Genomic DNA, 21,177 nt, shown 5'->3' with positions numbered 1-21,177 from the left:
TAGGTGGAAGAACAGGCAATGATGGTCCCTCAGAATGTGAGATTATGATGATATTTTAGAAGTGTTCAGATAGTAAGGATATCTTTTCATTTTTGTAATCCTTTAATCACTGTAGGGAATAAGCCAGAACTGCTGGGGGTTTTTTGCTAGCTCATTTAGGTGTAATTTTAGTATCCTGGTAGTACTTAGCCTGTGAAATTTGACAGGATCAATATGCCTCCTGTTTTTCGGGGTGTCTGTTACACAGTAAAGCTTGTAGGTACTCTCCACTGAGGTAGGACTTGCTTAATTAAGAGCTGTAATTCTCTATTTTGTTGCACTTTTGGAGAGTTTGGTTTAAGTAGGTGGGGTTTTACCAGTGGCTGAAAACAGGGTGAGGATGGCTAGGACTAGTAGTAGTGCAGTTTTTTTTAATGTGGTTTGGGTGTGCGGTTTTGTTTGTGGGTATTTCGTTTGTTTTTTTTGTTTAGGGTTTTTTTCTTTTTGCCTTAATTTTTAGCTCCATCAATGGCAGCACTGGCACTTTGCCAGGGGCATGAGGCTTTTTTTAAAGTTATGCTAAATGGGATATGTTATTGTCAAGCAAAATGTTGTGGAAATTTTTACCCACACATCCTGTTGTAGGATTTAAAGAGCATCTTGTGTTGACGCCTGAAACATCTGCACTTGTATGCTAAATGAACTTGAGTGGTAAATGGTATGCCTAGTTGCTGCACTTCCTTCATTCTCACCTGCTGTAAACTGTGGGGTTGAATTTGTAGAAACAAAATGAAAAAAAAAAATATTAACATATGTAGTGAAAGAAGTCATACACAGGTTACTTGTTTAACTATATTGTGGGATTTTTTTGTTTTTGCTCTTCTACTTGCCCATCTCTTTCATCTCCTAAAATCTTTGGGCCTGACTTTGAGTATGTCTTTTTTTTAACAGTGCCTTGTACAACAGGTATATAACACTAAGTGAGGCCTTCAGACATGTCTGTAACCAAAAAAGGAACACTGAGAATGTACATACGGGTAAACTATTAGACTCCCTCTGTATGCATATACTGCCAGATTCTGAATGCCTGTCACTATTTCATGAAGACAGAAGTGTTCCTTGGAGAAATGCTGCTTTTAACCTTGTAGATGAGTCTTACTTTGTATTCTGGTATTAGTCTGTTAAATTAGCTAGGCTTTCCTATTGATTCGAATTCCATGATAGGACAGTGAGGGAAGTCCCAATGAGATACTCATCAGACAGTGGATTTTGCTTTACCAGTTGGGTGTTGGGTGGAGCTTGCTACCCTCTGTTCAGTTTGGCTGCTCTGTGTTATCAGGTGGTAAGCAGTGAGATGAGTATTGTTTGGTTTTATTGGCAATAGCTGTGGTTCCTCAGTTTGGCTCTGGCCTTTTTATGTTGTCTGTCATTCCTGATGATAATCCTAAAAAGCTTTTACAGATGGGTACCTATTATGTAGTAGAACGTGGGTTTACAGAGAAGTCACTAATCTGCACCAGAAACATAGCTGCCTGTTTAAGGCAGAAATCTGTATTCTTGCTTGTGGTCTTGGTTGTGGATCTGCTGAGAAGAGCCACTGTTGTAGCAGCCCCATCTGCTAGCCTCAGTTGAGACTTTAAGAGCAGATGCATTACATACTGTGGGAACGATGCTGCGGAGATGCAAATCTAATCTTTAGGCAGTGGAGAATGAGCAAGTGAAGACATGGTGGCCAGGTAACTTGGTGAATGATTTGCAATGAGATTTACAAACAACACAGAGGTTCGCCTCTCACCAGTAACTAAGGCCAGGTTTTCTACTTCTGGGCTTGAGAGTTTCACCCCATGTCTTTCTTTTAACAAAGCTGTGGCCAGCCTGGTAACCTACAGAATGCAGAAGATCCCATCTGAATGCTGGCTATGACCATATGTGCTATGTGTTTTAAAAATATTCACTGGCCAGTGTGAAAACACAGTTAAATGCATTTTAAATGGTTATTGGCATTGCTTTAAAGTCCCCAGTGTGTGTTGGTTAGAGCAGTAAGTGGAGCCATCAGCAGTACAAGTATTGCTGCCTCCTGTTTGCCTCCATTTCATGTTTGTGCAACACACTGGAGGTCAGTTAGGGCTCCAACATGTGGCTGTGGCTGCTTCTCATCTAAATCTGTTCTGTTAGAGGGGCTTAAAACCATTTCAGCAGAAACTGAACTGAGTTCTAATATAGTTCCTAGTGATTTCAGTGGACACTTTCTCTTCTAAGAGATGGTCCCAAAACTCCTCGATGCTCCTGTGAGACTGGAAAGTCATGTACATGTTTCCTTGCTATGTGAAGGTGACGTGGCTTGTGATTGGGACAAAGCCTTCATGGAGCTGTTGCTGTTGGGTTATAAAACCCCTGATCTCCCTTCTTTCCTCCCCCCGCCCTCATCATGCATCCCTTGCTCGACTGATAACGTGTACTTCCCTTGTAATAGATCATGCAGCTATATATCCAACAGGCATTTGAAGGCAGAGCTACTGAGCTACTTCAGAAGCTTCTGTAATAGAGTGTGAAGTCCTGGAAAACTTAGAGTCGACTCTAACTTTTTTTTTTTTTTTTTACGGGAAAGAAAAAGAAAGAAAAAAGAAAAAATTATTTTTTGTTTTAATTTTTGTCTCTTCATTTCTAAGCTCTAGATGTGGTCATCTCAACAAGCAATGTGTCTGTGACCGAGAGAGACTCCCTGGATCTTACATGCAACATCACAACAGACAGGAGTGGTATTTTCCAAGCAGAGGTGATGTGGTATTTTTCTGTGTCACCTGACGATACCTTGTCAGATGCTCAGGTTTTGTTGAGCATGGACCATGATTCTGTTGTCAGTGATTCAACTCTCATAAGCCTGAGCCATGTAGATAGGAACTCCTATCGCCTGCTGGTGCGTGATGTGGATGTAGAAGACTCTGGCTACTACTTCTGCCACGCAGCTGTCTGGGTACCACTGCACAACGGCAGCTGGCACAAGGTGGTGGAGAGGACATCTGCACCAGTCAGCGTGGTGGTGACAGCAACAGGTGAGTGATTCTGCTTTCAGACTTCATGGGTAATGTACCTCTCATTCCTTGGTTCCATCAGAAAAGGGAGAGGACCTTGCAAAATGTCTTCTGTACTTGTTTCTCTTGTTTGCATCTATCATCTATATGTAGGGTACCCCTCTCTCACATATAAAAATACTGATCTATCCTATGGGGCTTGGGTTTGTATGTTAAAGGGTTTTAGGATCTCCTACTGTATGTCCCACCAATGCATGCCACTTTCTGGTGTCAATGAATAGTTTGCAATTGGAAAATAGAACTTAAAAGCCTGCCTTGTTTTCCAGGGGCTGAAGCTGCCCCTGTTGTCATGTTGTCCTCTTTCACCTTCCTTGTACTGTTAGCAGGGCTCTGATCCAGCAACAAGCATTCTCTCTGAGCTCTGAACACTGATATCAGATGCTTCCCCTGATTTTTGAGGCATATACCATAAATATTATTTATAATGGAAATTTCATAATGAACTCTAATAGCTTTCAAAGTTGTTGGGGTTTTTTGTTGTTGTTTTAAACACTAGACACCATGTCCTACTAATGGATTTAGAACGGAACATGACTTTATACTGCTTTATTCTCTTCCCCCAACATACAACTCCATTTTAGAAGACTGTCACATAGCTGTTGAATAGTGTGACTGTATGAGAGAGACCTGACTTGTGGCTAATTTAATGCTAACAATGTTGATTAGCCTAGTGGCCACCAAACCAGGTTTTCTGCAGTATTTAACATCCCACTAAGTGTGGTACATTTTTCACCATTCAATCCTATAGATGAGTGGATTTTTAGCCCTTTGGACAAGTAAAGGATTTTTGTGCACTTGAGGTTATGGCTTCCATATATTACTTCAGCATTTCTGCAGCAAGTTCTTTTAATTCACCAGTAGGGGAAAAATCTACTTAAACAGAAACTCGATGATCTCTTTATTTTCTCCTTCCTTTATCCCCAGTGGTTCTTAGTGTTTTTTCTTTCTTATAGCAAGGCAATAAGAAAAAATGTGTCAATGTCCACATTTTTTTGAAAGAGGCTGGTTAGAAGTAGCTGTGTTTAACAGTAGTTCATTTAAAGACTTGTTGACTGAATGAGGAACAGAAGCTGTAGGTAAGAGATTCAACAGGCTTACGTGATTTACTTGGCCCAGAAGAGCGGGCTGACAGTAACTTTTCCTATACCCCTTTCCCAAGACAAATCTGTCTTGGAGATCTACTGTCTCATGCTGCAGATTGTAAAGCTTTTGCTTTGCATTATCCTAGTTGAACTCTTAAGCTTTGGAGATCTCTATGCAAATATCCTTAGAAGTTACCTGGGTGAAATACTAAAAATGAAACTCCAGCAAAACTTCTAAAAAGCTTGTTATGTTAGGGATAGGTCTAGATATGTTAGCCTACCCATCCTGTCCCCTAGTTTATTCTCAGGGAGAGAATAATTTCAATTTAGACGCAGTGATACTCAGGATGGTGTTGCAGGGTGCTGTAGGTAAAGTATCTGCACCTGCTAAAATTTCCAAGGTATTAGTTGTGTTGGAAGCATGAATGAACCTAGATGTAAGCGGAGAGAACTGACAGAGCTGTAGTATTTGGTGGTTGTTCTCATCTTTAACTGGATGCAAGTATCCAGCACTCTCAATGTACCCATTCAGAACCTCTTGTCATCAGAAACTGGTGGTACTGTCCAGTTACAAAAGCACAACTCCTCCAACATAAAAGTACTGAATGAGGCCAGCATATAGAGCGCCTACTCTGAAGCCTGGTTGTCAGAAATAAATAGCTGTGTCACAAGGTTAAATCCCAGTGACAATTACTTTAAATTTTGCATTTTAGCATTGTACAGAGCAGTTGAGCCGTGGCTGTTTCCAAGTATACTTGTAATGTGTGCTACAAGTGTGCAAGTGATGAATGTCTTAATTGCCTGTCCTATTTCAGCCATTCACATTACACATTCAACTTGTGCTCCTTCCTTTTCCCACTTGTGTGCGTGTTCATGCATGCACAGGTGCACGGCGTGCTCATGTACTCTCTCATAGTGCCCGTATCTGTAGGATTCCTTACTCTTTCCATTCCAATTTGCCATTATTTGGGAACAGAAGAGAATAAAATTTGCTCTTCAGCAGATGCTTGGTTGCTAGGACAAGGGAAAGTAGAATAAATTTTCAGCATTTTAGGTTTTCAACTGCATCCAGAATTCACCAACTCCTTTTCCTTAATGGAAGTTAAGAGCTGCTGGAGTATTTAGTCATTGAACTGTCAGTGAAGCTGTTCTTTGACAGCTGACAGAGTGGAGGAATGAGGTTTATCCAGCCAGCCCTTTATTCTTTCTAAATACTCTGTCTGAGTGTATGTCAGGGTGAAGCAACTATCTCGAGTGGTGCTGTCAAAGCAAAAACTCTCTTCTTAGTGGCCCTTCCCCTGCCCGCAAGTAAAACAAACCCGAAGTGATCTTTCTAAGAACTTGAGTTTCTTGCAGCTTTTTCTGTGTGTTCTTGTCTAGAGAAGAATTTCTGCTTTCATAGTCTTTGTTGCTGTGAAAATATTAATTGGTCTTGAATGCCGCCTTTTTTGGGGGGAAGGGGGAGGCGGGGGGGAATGATAAGAGAATTGCAGGGTGTGAGCAATATATCATGAGGCCCTGGAGAAGACTAGTCTTTTGTGAATGAGACAGGAAGAGTAGTGTAGCTGTAGGATATATGGGGACTCGCACCAAAAGTGGGTTTTGGCCACCGTTAATAATCTATGCCTTGGCTGCAGCAGAGGAATTTTGTGCATTTTATTTTATCTTATAATGAAAATGTGCAGAAATCTGCACTTACGTTCACTGGTAATAGGTACTACAGACTTATGTAAACAGTACTTTTGTGCTTGTGTGTTACCTAACACTACAGAAACTCACCATCAGTATTTCTAGATACTGCCTGGTGTGTATTAATGCCCTTGTTCTTGCTAGATGCAAGGACACTGCATGCATAACACTTAATGGTGAGAGATCTTTCCTGCAAGCTGACAGAGCAGCAGCCAGTTTGCTTGATACAATTGTTTTTATCCTTTGCATCTGAAGTCCAAAAGTGCATGTGCACGCACAGTTTGCGCAGCAGTTCTATTAAGATGCTTTATTATTTTGGCTTGTTGGTGAGCTAAGCCTAAGTTGTAGCCGTGGATTGCCTTCTCTTTCCCAATTATAGCTTCTGTTAATTTGTTTCTAGGAGGGCAAAATGCCAAATAAAACATAAAGCAAAAAATAAATATGGAGTGCTGAATACACTTACGATGTAAAAGCCATGTGATAAGTATTGGCCGAACAGTTGGAAAGCTAGTCTTTTTTTTTGAATTATAGTAGACAGCAAGACAGAAAAATATTCTAACACTAGTAAATAAATATGTATTTCCTTGTGGCGTGAGATTCTGGCTGTAATCTTTTTCCTTTACTATCTGTGTAGTCTGAGAGAAAATAGTCATGTGGCTGCTTTATCACTTTTAGGCTTTGGACATCCAGCTATTTCAGATTTAAATACAGCAGCTCCATTCTTAACCCATGAATTTCAGGAACTCCTTTTCAAGCTTGATGTATTCCAGTCTCATAACTGTACAGCACTTACTTCTCTATTCAGACTGTGAAGCTCTTCTGATTTATGCATCTTCAGCTGAACCTACTTAGTATTTATTATGCTGCCTGCTGAAACTTACTGTGCAGCACTGTTGGTGCTGCCTGTGGCCAGTGCCAGGGGTGGTACCCATGTCCCCTGGTTTTGGTGTGTGGGTGGGTAAGGTGTTTGGGGTTTGGGTTATTTTTAACATTCTTAAAACTGAATTGTAAAGACATGATGGGATGGTTAAGTGTGGAAATGAAGGTCTTTTGGGATGGGAAAATGGCCTCTTACCCTGGAGAGGAATTGGGGAAATGGGATGTCTCTGATCAATCCAAAGCTAGAGAATAACCAGTCTCCTGTTGCTGCAGGCTGCCCCGAGCATCTGAACAGGTTCAAAAGGTGACTGGCTGGGCTGAAACTGAACCCACATGGTGGGTTATTGGGCCAGGCCTAAAGAAGGGAATGATTTTGCTTGACAGGATGTCTTAGTCTTTATTTTTCTGAAACGGTCTGACTAGATATACAAAATGAAAGGTCTTGTTTGGAAATACAGGCTTAGGGGTACTTGTCAGACTGGTACAAGTCTGAGAGCTGGAGTCCAAGTTTCCAGTCCCCAGGTCTTGTAAGAAGAATGCATATTCTGGCACTTGGCTTCTAACTAGTCCTTTCACAGACTGGATTGGATGTTAGAAGTTAGCAGTATCTCTTAATAAGCTCTGATACTTTTTCCCTTCTGCTTGTAGCTTTTAATATCTTTCTTCTGGGTTTCCTTTCCTGCAGAGCCAGACTACGAGGTGTTTCTGAATGCCTCTAAAACACCCAAGTTTTCAGATGACCCCACAGAGCTCAACTGCAGGATCACAAACTCACAGGACACCAAAGCCAACATCCGCTTCACGGTTTCCTGGTACTACAGGCAGCGCCTGCGCAGTGATGATGTGGTGACAGAGGAACTCCTGGCCACGATGGATGCAGACTGGACTCTGCTGCTTGGGGACAGGAGCAGAGAGCGGACTCAGAATGGGGAAATAATCTTCTCTAAAAAGGCTGCTGACACATTCAGTTTACGAATCCAGTGGACTTCAGAAAGTGATAGAGGAGATTATTTCTGTGTCATCTCTGCATGGAGTAGGCACCGCAACAACAGCTGGGTAAAGAGCAAAGATGTGAGTTCTGCATCTGTCAGCATTTTCTGGGCTACACAAGGTAGGAACTTTGCACCTATTTGCTGAAAGACCTGGATAGCTGAGATAGCAGGCCTTCTGAAGAGAAAACTAATGGGCTCTGGAAATCTGTGTTACAAAGAGGAAAAAACACTATTACCTTGTGTAAAGTACTCTTATTTGTGGAGGGAAGTAACTACTTAACAGCACTCACCAGTTTTATGCAACAGTTTGGAATGGAAATGCAAAGCAGAGATATATCAATCAAACTGTGCTGAGACTTCCAGGAGATGGGCTGTCATTGTGGCAGGGGTGTCATCCAGCAGTGATACTGGGGTCATTGCCCCCTTTCATGACTTGGAGTATTTTGGTCTCTCTAGGATGCATCTTGCTGCTAGCAGCAGGGTTGTCTTGAGGTGAAGAGAGGAATGTCACTCACTTGTCTTCTCTGTCTGCCAGTGTGAGAGGTTTTTTCTCTCTCCTACAAGCCCATGTTTAGAAGGCACTTCTGAGGAAGTTCATGGTCATAATAGTACAAGAGTATCAAAAAATAAGTGGGTGGCAGAGCTAAGTCATTCAGTGATTTGCTTGTATCTTGGCCTGTTTTAGGCAGAAGTGAGCTAGCTCTGGTCAGTATTTAAACTGATTCTGGGAGCATTTCTTAAAAACTAAATAGTTACCCGAATCACTTAATGCTGCTTTAAAGTGAGTGTATGTATCCTGAATGTCCTGTAGGGTGATACTGTTTTGGCTTAGATGGGAGGTCATGCAAGAGGGCCTGTTGGATAGGGACAGAAGGAATAGAATAACCTAGGATGTAAGATCTTTGGCAAAAATCTGTGCTTAGCTAAGCTGCCTTTATCATGATAGATTTGTTTACCAGTCTAGCTGCTCAGCCGGCAACAGGCAGAGAACTATAGTTCAGAGACAAGTAGTTTGAAATCAGTTTAAAGTTGTTTAGGGATAATCCCTAAACAGCGAATTGGAGAGCTTCTTTGTGATTCTGCTTCAGTGGAGAGAGAAATGGTGGGCTGCTTGCTCAGTATTCCCTTCATCCCCTGACCAAGCATGGTCCACGAAAAGGTCATTTTTTTTTCACTGAAGCTGGCTTCTGCAGCAGGAATGAGCGCTCTCATTAATGCTGAATGCTGGTCACAATTAGTTCAGTTGTTATGCCACAACACGGAGTGTGTGTGTGTGTATGTGCATGCACGCGTAATGGATCATCGCCTTCAGAGCAACTAGAGAGACCAGCTGGAGTTGAAAAGTCTCAGCCTGTGTTGACATTTCTGAGGGAAAACAAACCGTGACAGGTGTGAACGCTCCCTTGTTTCTGGTTTTGTTCCAAAAACTCTGCTAATTTTGCAACACAAATGTAAATGTTATAGTCCCCATGCTGAAAAGTGCATTTTGTTGGCAAAACTTGGAGTTGGGGGATTTATGATGTGAAAATGAGCCCTACAAACACCTTCTCCTCCTGAAAAACCGTGTTATATGTATATAAGGAGAGCAGGACAATATATAGGTTTGATTTCCCTTCTTCCCTTCCACCCCTCGTGTGCCCCCTCATGCTCTTTCAGCAGTCTACCCCAGATGCCGTTCTCTGCATGCCCAGTCCCCTGACATACCCTATTCATGTGAGCTCCAGATTCGGCTGTGAGCACAGCGCTGGAGCCAGCAACTATGAAGGAGTTAATCTGCTGCTGCCTCTGCTCTCTGTTGTTTTGACAAGTATCTCTGGTGATTTGAGTCCCTAACTGCTCCCAGTGCTTATAAAAGCCAGCAGCCAGGCTCTCACATGTTTGCCTAAGGAGAGAACAGAAATTTGCCTCTTCCTTGGATAGCTTGAGCCTATATAGAGGCTTTTCTTCCAACTATTTCATTACCGGCATCATTTGTGTTAACTTTAGAGCTGTGCTTGGAGAGAGGGGGACTTCAGAGGAATCCCACTTCAGAAAAGATTGTTCTGAGTTTTTGAGAAGGGAGAGATGTTTTTTTGGTGTGTCTGTGGGTCAGTCAGCCCAGAGGGGTGTTCGGAATAAGGAAACCTTTCCTTGAAATGTAAACATCATGTGGAGGTGTCAAAGTCCTTTCTGTGTGTGTTGTATAATAAGTTGTATGTTTGCCCATTTTTAACTTGAGGGGGTTTATCTTCTTTTTCTATTTTGTTCTGTTGGGACCAATAATGCTCACGTCTTTCTGCTTACTCAGCTTTGCAAATGCAGCCAATGGCTGTCATAGATCACTGTTTTTGACATGGTCCGCCTGATTTGTTTCTTCCCCTCTTTCTTTTACCCTCTCCCCACCAAGCTGACAAAGAAAGCATCTTTATCTCACGTCAGAAGTGAAAAGCATAAATTATATTGTTATTTTTTGCTTATTTAGAGTACAAATTCGAATCAGTAAAAAGGGGTAAAGGAAGGGAGGAAACCTTTTTTTGTCTGGCTCTGTAGGTGATTTTCAACCCAGAAAAAAGTTTGATAGTTTAAAAGATACTTTTATTTTTCAATTTTGAGTATGAGTACTGCCTATATTTAAAGCACAGTTGCTGTTTGCAGTGGAATGCAGAATTGGTGTTTCTTTCTTAAACCAATGCTGTCAACTTTGGATCTGCACGGAAGTCTTTGCAAAAGAGAACATCCCCTTTTAATTGAAATTTCAAATCACAAAGGTACTGTTATTTGAGATTTTATTAATACTTATGTCTTTAATTCCCAAAATAATTGTATTTGACATAATGTTACTTGTCCTAAATGTTTGCCTAGGCTCCCCCATCACATTTAATTGGGAGCAAGGGCCTCTTAATCCTTCAGAAAGCCCTGCGAATAGAGAACAGGTAATATTTCTGCCACCTACTTGTCTTTACCATTGCTGGTGTGTAACAGACACTGCACAGTATGGTCATGCAGTTCCTATTGAGCAAAGAAGTTCCCGTACCCATGGCACCAAGCTATCGGGTGTATGTGCCAGTTTGTGTGTAGGAACAAGAAAGTACCTTAAGTTAGGTGTGCAAGCCCCAGTCAGGGGTGGCCAGGCTCTTCATGCCCATGGCTGTGTGAGGGTGAAGTGTTTATATTCTTTGCTTGGCAGAGGAACCGGCTGGTGAGGGTGGTCTAGGTGTATGCGTGCAGCAGTGGGGAGAGCCGTGGTGTTGTGTGTACACGTATCAGGCTGTAGTGCAGGCCTTAGTGTGCCTGCTGTATTTCCAGAACTCTTGGTATCAGAGCTGCTGGGGCTGCAATTGTACCTCAGGGTGTTGTATAGCCTCCTTCTCATGCGAAGGCAAAGCTGTCATTACTTTAATGTCTGTTGTATTCCCTGTACTTGCAATCTAGCTAGTGCACTGGGGGATGAAGAAGCCTTTATGAATATTGAGATGGTGTTACTTGAAGCTGCTGACGAGACATTAGGCTCTGAGGTTCCTGTTAGCTGTGGCCATCGTGCTGCTTTTCCAACCAGAGTCAGCGGAGTGCAGGGAAGGCGTTTGCTGTTTCCTTAAGCCTCCTTGCCCTTGTAGCTGGTAGGCTTCTCTAGCAATTTGGCTGGCCTAGATTAGGTGAAAACTCTTTTTGGTCACTACCCAGGAAGCAGTCTTGAAGCTGAGCATGCACTTTGTGGTAGAGAGCAACAGAAGAATTATAGTGTGGCTTAACCACTTGGACTGGCCAGTGATGGAAGGCCAGAAGCATGCACTGCCAGGCTCCAAAGTACAGTTTATTACTCAAATTTTATCTGAATCATTTGGCTAGGATTTCTTGTGTTGCTAGTCCTCTGTCTTGGAGTAGTGCCCAAACTGGTTATAAGCTTTGGGTATGGTTTACTTAGGATCTCTTCCCCTACCCATTTCCAACATAAACTCTGCAGATTGCAGCCTCCTGTATAGGACCAACCAGGGTGTGTGTTACCGTGCTTTTCATTCATGAAGCTTTACAAGGAGATGAGATGCTGCATGGGATCGCAGGCATGTGTGTGGAGGAGCAAGTGTGCAGAGTAGCGCTCAAGACACAGACATTGTTTCTTTGGCAATTCCTGGAAGATTAGAAATGAGATCTTAGGCTGTAGTTCTTGGAAGAAAATGTTCTTTGGCCTCTCTGGCGCATCTTATGCTAGAAGATCTTACTAGTAGTTTCTGTTAACATAGAAACATGAAGAAACTTTCCCACTTAATTTTCCTTGCAGATTACTGTTATTTCTAACCTAAGTGCCAAATCTTTGGGATCTCCTCTTTCTTATAATGTGCACTGTTACAAGCAGAGACAACTACTTGCTTCTCTAGGTGGGGGTGATGGAGTGCTAATTACATTTTGTCTGCTGCTACTGCAGAACAATTTTGGCTCAGAACTGTACTGTTAAGAATGGTGATCCAGACTTTTCTAGTTGATAGGATATGGGGCATTTTGTTTGTTTTACTTACTACATATGCAGGTCTCTGATATTATTGCAGATTCAGAAATGTTCCTTTGATCTTTTTTGAAACAAGAAACATTCAGTACCTGTATGTGCTGTTTTTTGTGTCCCCTTCTCTATTCTAGTCTGCATTTCTTACAGTCTTACGTAAGAGGAGGTGCCTCTGCCTTCTGTATTCTTCCAACTCAAGGATCTTTAGGTTTTTTAAAAGGTAGAAAAATTCTTTGGAAGGACTTCCATAAGTATATATCTCCTTGTTCTCTGTTCATCATCCTAATTTCTAACCCTTTTGACTTTTACCACTGTTCTCCAGCTGCATCTCTGGGCCTCAGATGTTCTTTTCCACAAACTCTACAGATGGCATTTCTACTGCTGTCCCATGCTACCACCACTCCTTTCTCCTTTTTTCTTTAGCAAAAAATAATTGGGAAAATCAGCGTTTTCTACTACCCTCAAACGGAAAGTCAAGAAAGAATGCCTAGAACAAAGTTTGCTCTGTCCTTACAGGGGACAAGACACTCCCTTGTGTACTGCTGACTGACCTGGGGCTCAGGGAGCATCTGAAATAAGGCATTTAGAGGCCAGGTATCAGGAAAGAGTTGTTTCTTTTCAGCTACATCTGTACTGCTGTGATCATGTGAAGGTGTTTGCCTTAAGCACGTGTATGAGAGATGAAATGCAAGGTTTCTTTTTTGGAGCCTTGGAGCCAGCGCTCTGACACGAAGATCAACAGCATGAAAAACATTTGTATCAGGAGGGATTTTTGCCCAGAGCCTCCTCATAAGGCCTAGAAAACAGCAATGCCTGGCAGAAAAGTATGGCTAGCTGTTTGTGCTTCTGCTTTTAGGGCAAAATATAATTGTCTACTATATTCCTAAAGTATGCGTTAAGCTGATCTGTGCTGGACTCCTAAGTGCTGCAACCTTATGAAGAGGGTGACACCAGAATCTCATGGACACAGAATGAGAAATTCATGGATTTGAAGTCTAGAATCAGATGCATGATGAGCTTTCTCACAAGGGAGCAGAGAATGACTCTGTGTGTGCAACTTCAATTGTGATTGTACCCTGACTGCCTAAATGTGCAACTCTTGTATTCCCCCTTGCTTAGTGGGTGGAAGTACGAGGGGGGTATGGTGTTGAGTATCAAGTAATTCTGTGCTCAGTTAGACCACTAGAAGCAGCTCAGCCTTCGCCACTCCTGCTGTTTCTTTATATAACTTTGTACTGTGATCTGCTTTGTACAGTACTGATTTAAAGTTGTCATACTGGGTTTCTCATCTTGTGGGCTGTGTTTACTCATTGTGAAAACTGCTGCTTGAAGGCAAAACACTGCAAAATGTAATCTTGACAAGTATCTTGTTGCTTTTGTGGGGAGGGCATAAATATTACCGTGTTTAGTTCAGTTTTGGGAAATATCTCACCATTGCTTATTTCCCTTTTCCTGAGAAGTTTCACCTTGCATAAAGGTGATCTATGTAGTTTTTTGATTAATGTGTCTACACTTATTTTTTATAAAGGGGGGGGAAGGGAGAATATGCTGCAGCAAAGTAAATCCAGAAAGTCGGGCTGGCTGTATTTTTGCAATAGTGCTACTTTGGGAAGTGGCTGTAAACTATGCATTCTGTCCCAGCCCTCGTGTCCTTAGGAAGAACCTGGGTGTTCAGGATGTCTCTTCATCACAGCGTCAGGAAATGAGCAACTCCCTTTCCTTTTATCTGGTTCTGATTTTAGTCACTCCTTATTTTATCAATTTCTCTCTGTGAGCTTGTATATTTTGTTGTTTTGGGACTGTGCTCCTAGATGTATAATTTCTCCAAACCCTGTAATTAAGGGATTCTTGGGATTGAGGAGCCGGTAGACTTGGAGAATGCTGAAGAAAGGGAAGGAAACCGAACAGTAAGTGTTGCTGGCATTCTTGATGCCAAATGGCCTGTTGTGAAATGGCTTCTGTTAGGCTTATACTCAGGATGAATGCATGAGAAGCAAGTGAAAAGAACGCATGTGGAGGCAGAGGTATACCAGACTTTCAACACAAAGGTGTGGATATGGGGGTGCTGGGGATGGAGACTTCTCCTGTTATCACCAACTTTTTGTCGTACAGTTCCAACTGATCTTGGGAGTTCAGCTGGATGTGTCTGGATTGCTGTTAGGGTGGATTTTCAAGGGAAATAAAAGAAGCTACACTAAGTGCTGCTGATTAAATTAGTGGCAGCTTTTGTCACTACTCATAAGTACTTCAGCGGTGTCCTTGGACCCTGTTGCTGAGGGTGCTCTTCCAGATCCAGTGTAAAACTGGGACTCTTGAGTCTTGTCTGACTAATATCTTTACTCCTGAATAAAAAAATCCTGGAAGTTCTGTCATGCTATGACTTGTGTATTGCATTTTGTGTTCACTATTTGGTGTTCATTTCAGTTCTTGCATCTTGACCCAAACTGTTGTGTACTGGTATATGTGCGCTGTTCAGTAGCATTCTGGGATGTCCATATGTGTTTAGATAAATGTGCCGGGGTTTGTCTCCCCCAAAAAAGTGATTTGCTTATTTGTAATCTAGACTGAAAGGTACTGCAGAAGTATCTGCACCTATTTATTAACCCCTCCCTTGCTGCTTATTTCCTTCCCTCTTCAGATTACACGCTTACCGTGGAGGCGGTGAAATTGAAGCCATTCTTTGTAGCAGGCCACACCTTTGAGATGACATGCAAAGTGTCTTCGAAAAACATCAAGACGCCACGTTATTCTGTCCTCATTACAGCTGAGAAGCCACTAACGGATCAGTCGAATCCCAATGGAACCACTCGCATCATCTCCTTGAACCAGGATTCAGTAGTGCGGTTGGAGGACTGGACAGACCAGACTCGTGTGGACGGTGTGGTTCTGGAGAAGGTCCAGGAGAATGAGTTCCGCTACAGGATGTATCAGACCCAGATTTCTGATGCAGGGTTGTATCGCTGTGTGGTGACTGCCTGGTCTCCAGGTGGTGGTGGCATGTGGCGTGAAGCAGTGAATGGCTTATCCAACCCTATCCAGATAGACTTCCAGATGTCAGGTTGGTATAGAATCTGGCTGCTATGTGTCTAAGCCAGAAAGGGAGAGACTTCTGTGATGTTCTCCCAGTGGTTCCCCTGTCTGATAAATACCTAGTCTTTGTAACATGGAAGGGGTCCCCAGATGGTATGATGGCTGAGCGCTATGCTTGTCTCCTTTGGTGATACTTGTGTCCTTTGTGCTATTGATTGTTTACAGAAAGATGTTTAATGAATTGGATGTAATCATAACCCCTGGGTTTTTCTTTACTAATGCAGCTTTTATGGTCCCGCAGGCTCAGAGCTGGTTCTCGGTATGGAGTAACTGCTGCCACATGTGGGAGCTTTATCACTGAATTGCTGTTAGGTAGTGGCTGCTCTGAAAGAACATTAATATAAACTGGATTTCTGTATTAGCATAGCATTAATTTGCCTGAGCACACCTTCCTGTTGATGTAATTGCAGAAAATGGTCAAGTCAAGGCAATGGTAACATTTCAGCCATCTCAGCAAGTGTATCCTGCCACTGGAAGACCTTAGAGGCCCCTTGTGGCTGGGCTACAAAGCTCCACAAGTTGGGATGAATTTCACTACCCAGAAGTGCATCCTGTTCCTCACATCCTGGCTGAAACCCTTACCTTCAGCTGTAACAAAGCCTGCCCGTTGAGATTTTTCTAGAGAAGCATGCCGGTTCTGGTACATTGTTGGGTGGAGGGAGGGAGGGACAGCATTGGTTTGGAACATTAGAGATATATGTTAAAACTGACCTCCTGTCATGCTGTGTGGGTGGGAAGTGCTGTGGGAGTTGTTTTTGTAATGGCGGTATGCTTATGAGTGAAGGGCTCATCTCATGATTTGATAAGCCAAGCTGGTGACTTCTTGAGCAATTTTGAAGAGCTCTGTGTACCCCTGAGGTGCATCCTATGCTGGAGTTCTTTAGTTAGCTGCTTTATCTCAAACCTTCTGTGCCTCCCTCATGCCTGTTCACAGGCACAGCTTGGGAGGAGGTCTCTCCTCACATCCCTTGTTCATGTGAGTTATTCTGCTTATAATAGCAGGGCTATAGGGCTTTTAGAAGCTGTGTCTGTGACTAGGCAAGAGCAGCCTGACCTCTGGTTGCATCCATAACTAAGGTAATTGTTCTCTGCGAGGTGATTTTTAAAAACTAAACTTCCTTATACTAGGCACACTGGCAAAAGGACAAGGGCTGAGTGTCGGGGGACAGCCTTGAAACGAGAACATCACTTTGTAAGAAGCCTTGGAGTGTAGCATCCTGATACAAACCCTAATGAAGAGGTAGTCTGACCTAAACTGGTCAGAGAGAGGACGTTGACTCAGCTCAATGCTGCTTTCAATTTTAGGTAATTTCTGGTTGGCTTTTTGTTTAGTTTTATGGTAAGTTACTGTTCTGAAAAGAATCTGTTAGTTGCTTATGTTCCAAATGCCTCTTAGAGCACTACTGTCACAGATGAACATTGCTGCAGATTTGCTGTCTTCTCAGGATGGTTTAACGGGCTATATTTTTAGCCTTATTACTTGATACCTGGGTTAGACACAGTGGAAGAGCAGCATTTGTAAAGGGGTTGATGCAAGAAACCAGCAAGAATGAAATCTGTCCCAAACCCCTCCCCTCCAAGCTCTTACATGGAGGCTTTCTTTCACAAAAGTGATAGTTGGTGACTCTCCCAACACTGCTTGTGTTATGTCACTCTGAACTCCCATCCAAAAAGTTTGGCAGGCTGCTGTTGATACCCATGGTTCAGGGGGAAATGTGAGCTGTTTAGGGGAGGGAAGTGTGCGTGTTGCAGTCTTGACTTTTTGCTGTCACTCTCTACTCCCAACCTCTTCACCCAGATAGGGTTTCTGGAGTGTGGAGTGAAGAAAGGGAGTCAGCCTGTAGAACTGCCCTGGGAATGTGTGAATTCCAGTAGCAGGGATGGAGCAGATGGAGGGATGGTCCTGAAGCTCTGTCAGCCTTTCATTCTTTACAAAAAACAAAACAAACCCCAAATCCAAAACGAAGGGAGAAATGAGATCCCAGGCACAATTTACTGGAGGGTTATTTCCCAAAATAATCTTGACATCTAGCAAATTCTATCTTGAAATACCTTCCTTTTTTGATGGATGAACTTTGTGTCCTTCAGTTGTTACTCAGATATCCTTTCTGGACATTCATCTCTAGGCATGATGAGGACATGTGATGAACACAGAATGGATTAACTGTGCAATTATATTTTCAGTTTGCACCATGGTGGATGAAGTGAAGAAATGAGCAATATGGAAGTAGTGTTTTCAGCAGAAGGAAGCCCTTAAAGGGTTTTACATGAAGCTTTTAGGGGTAGGAGGAATTTAGTTCCCAGTTGTTTTTATTGATTCCCCTTTGATAGGGGGTGTGGAAACTTGCTAGGATTGTAAATCCTTCCTTCCAGCTTGACTCTGTCCCAGATCTCAGAGTTGAATGATGTTTCAAGGAGAGGTTTTTAGGCATACACATTCCGCAATGTGATCTATCTGAATGGCAGGAGGCCTGTAAGCTTTTTATATATGAGCTGGGGACTGTGCACATGAAACTTCAGTGTTTCCTGCCACAATAGGCTTGAAATGTGGCAGTGCTCTGAAATGTTTTTCCATGAACATCTGTGGAAAATGTCTTGCTCAGATTCTTTCCATTCAAGGCAGAACTTTCTGGCTGCAAGCAGAGACCTCCTCTCTTGTTTCTCTACTTGCTGCTGCAGAGGGATGTATTTATTCCATTTGGTTAATGATTTGAAATGCTAATGTAAGAGCATTTGTTTGAAACTTCCTGAACTAAAAAATGAAATGTGGATTTTGTCCACTGAATTATATAAACTGGAAATTGAGGGGTATCGGTGGTGGTGAGGAAAAGCCTAGTAGGTCATTAGTTTTCAAATATTTAATCAATGGCAGATTGTTCTCTGGTGGATATATTTTAAGACCAGAGAGGATCTTTTGAATCCTCTGGTCTGGCCTTATAAATAACATGGATCACTCAACTAATTTCACAAAATGAATGCCTGCTGTATGTCCAGTAGCTGTAAGCAAACTAAGCTTATTTGGGGGGCAAAGGGGAAGCTCTCCCATATGAAGACTTTAATATTCTTCAGTGATTCTTTCTGCTTTTCCCAGACTAGAACAGAGGTTCTGCCATCTCTTTTTCAAAGGTTGCCAAGTAATGTGAGGGACAAGAGGAGCTGCTAGTGTTTGTTTTGAAACTCTCTTAATTTCATAATTTCTGCTAAAAATCAAATGCATCCTCTCTCCTCCTGAGCTCTTGGATGATGTATGTGTACAGAGCCTTTCTTTCAGCCTGGAACACACCTGTCTTCTGTTCCTTGCTGTTGTTCTGAAGCCAGTGTGTCAAGCCAGCTTCTTGCAAGATTTGTGATTCTACCCAACCGTGCTGAAATCTCTTCGTTGTCTTCTGGTCACCTGGAGGTGTTGCTCCAGTGGCAGTGCTTTTGCACTTCAAGGGCTGAGCAGTGAATGAGAGAGGCTGTCCTTTTTTTTTTTTTCAAGCTCCTCTTTGCCCTCAGCCTTAGCTGAGCTGGCCAGCAAAGGTGGGAGTCAAATAGCTGGGAACTTGGGTGAGGTCAGAGTGCTTATCTGATGCAGGTCTGTGTACAGGTATCTGGTTCAAATGGCTCCTGCTGGCCTGCAGCTGATTTTTTTAATGCTGAGGCACCTGATCTCTGTGAAATCCACCTGATTTATCCTGGCATCATAAATTCTTCATTGGCATTTGTCCTTTAATTTTCTATCCCTTTTACCTTGAACCTGACAATCCTGGTTAGTGTTTAGAGTGTCTTTGCCCACTATACACTCACAGGGATTTTCACAGAAGTGACTTACTCTCCCTTGAGAGAAGCAGGGAGAAGGAAACTTTTAATCTCATATTGAGAAGTATGTAGTGAGAGCGAACCGTTTGGAGCTTGGCTTTGCTCTGTGCTGGCTTCCACCCCATGCCATTGAGCACAGCTCTGGAGAGACAAAAATAAAAGAGAACTTTAAGGAAGCGTCTCAGAATCTTCAACTCCGGATTACATCTGCATGTGAGCTCATTGCACAGTAATGTATTATCATTCACTTTGGAAGAAGCTGAGATAAACCAAGAGCTGCTGAAATATGAGCTGAGTATTGATGTTGAACTTGCAGTTAAAATGGAATGATGCCCTGCAATGACCCTGAGAGATACTCAGTTTCAAGAAAGGAGAGCAGAAAGATTGTTAAAGGAAAGAAACCTTATTCATATAAATGAATGAGGAGCAATACAGCAGAAACTCTTTGGCAAGAAAGGCTGGTATTTTCCAGCCACTGTTAATGGGCAGGAACGTGCTTTGTCATTGTGTGCCTGTGTGCATTAATTTGTAGCTAGAAGTAGAAACCACAGACTAAACTACTGGGGGCTTCTTCCAGTAACAGCTATTTATGAGGCTTGGGGTAAAACTTGTTAGGGAACAGCTCCATGAAGAAGCAGGGAGAGGGCAGGGAGCTGGAACAGTGTGGGTGAAGGAGCTCATTATCTGGAGAAAGGCAGGTCATGAGATTCTCAGTTCAAGAGTGAATGATTTGGTGCCAGGACAGATATGAGTAATATTTTGGAAGACAGAGAACTTGTGGGTTGCATCAGTTTTTTCCCCTGTTGTGGTGCTGGCTGACTGCAAGTAGGGAAGCTGCATGCAGTGGTTGCATCCTCCCTGCTGGGTAACAGACTGTGGGTGCAGGCTTCTTGGGTGGAATAGCCTGCTCTGGATCTTTGTCAGTCGGTTGCTTGACCTTTCTCCACTCTACTTTACTTGTCTGGAAAATAAAGATACCTCATGTCTGTGGGGAGACTGTACTTTATTTTTGCGGAGAAGTACTGGCTAAAAAGATACAGAAAAGGCAAAAAATGTCACCCAAGACAATTGGTAATTAGGATCTCTTCTGTTGTAAATCTAGATGTTAACTGGCTTTTGGTTGTTCTCCCTACTTTCCCCCTTCTTTTTCTTGCAGAGTTAAGGTGTTTGGATTACTGAGCAGGGAAGGAAAGCAGGGGAAAATGGGGTGACATCCGGTAAATAGGACTCAGGAGGGTTTTTTTGGTTGTGGTTGTTTGTTGTTTGTTTGTTTGGTTGGGTTTTTTTTGTTCTTTTCTCTCTCCAATATGTGTAAATCCTTAAGCTGAGTAAATTAACTCAAACTTCTCCTTTCTACCCTGCAGCATGTTCAGTGTGGATCTGATTGAACACAAAGTAATAAAACAAAATCGGTACAGCTTATAAATATTTTTTCCTTTCATTTACATATGTGGAAGAATTTTCAATGCACTTTTTAGCTGAAAACTATATCACTCTCTAGGATTTGGATCCTGGAGTTTCCTTCCTGGATCGCATGAATTCAATGGTTTGAGCAATAAGATCTGCCATAAAAGGGGATGTTCAGAAGAAATTACATGAAACAGGTCCTGATCCTGAAACCTGATTTCTCTTTAAGGGCTTCTAGATTTGTGCTAGTAAACTTCTAACCTCAGTTCCTTCCTTTGTTTAAAATTATATAGTGTTTTTCAAGCATTCAGAAGTCAAGAAATGCTCTGAAAAAACTTTTTATCCCTATCTTGATTGCAGATGCTTTTTAATAAAAAATTGTTATTACTTTAATATAGAAGAAAAATTCTTTTAGGGGTTGTATCTAAGCTTACATATAGCCTTATTATAGTGAAGAACAGAGATTTTTGGCTTAGTTTAAATCAAAGGTCTGAGCAGAAGATGGCAATTTAGGGAAGGTTGATGCTTAGCTCTTGTAATTGGGCATGCTGATTTGTTTTGTAAATCTGTGCTCTTTAGTTTCTGAATTAGTTGAGGGCATGGCACTTATCTTCAAACCTGAAGTTATTAAAATCCAGTTGTTTCTCAGCTTTCAAAGTTGTGAGCAGTTTTCCTGCAGTTAACTTTGCTTT

At 42.2% G+C, this 21,177-nt stretch overlaps 1 protein-coding gene across 2 annotated transcripts in view; it reads left to right on the top strand.

The window, feature by feature from the left end:
- PTGFRN (prostaglandin F2 receptor inhibitor) overlaps positions 1-21,177 on the top strand; it is a 69,952-nt gene that overhangs the window by 32,327 nt on the left and 16,448 nt on the right. The window contains exons 4-6 of one of the 2 annotated variants that reach the window (XM_042788731.1): positions 2,649-3,032; positions 7,407-7,832; positions 14,952-15,245. In XM_042788731.1, the coding sequence (XP_042644665.1) occupies positions 2,649-3,032; positions 7,407-7,832; positions 14,952-15,245 (1,104 nt within the window). Of the gene's footprint in view, positions 1-2,648; positions 3,033-7,406; positions 7,833-14,825; positions 15,246-21,177 lie in introns of both variants that reach the window. The other variant, XM_042788730.1, reaches the window with a different exon arrangement.

The sequence above is a fragment of the Tyto alba genome, unplaced genomic scaffold, assembly GCF_018691265.1.
Source record: "Tyto alba isolate M040663 unplaced genomic scaffold, T.alba_DEE_v4.0 Super-Scaffold_14, whole genome shotgun sequence".
NCBI lineage: Eukaryota > Metazoa > Chordata > Aves > Strigiformes > Tytonidae > Tyto > Tyto alba.
This window is presented reverse-complemented; position numbering and strand designations above follow the sequence as displayed.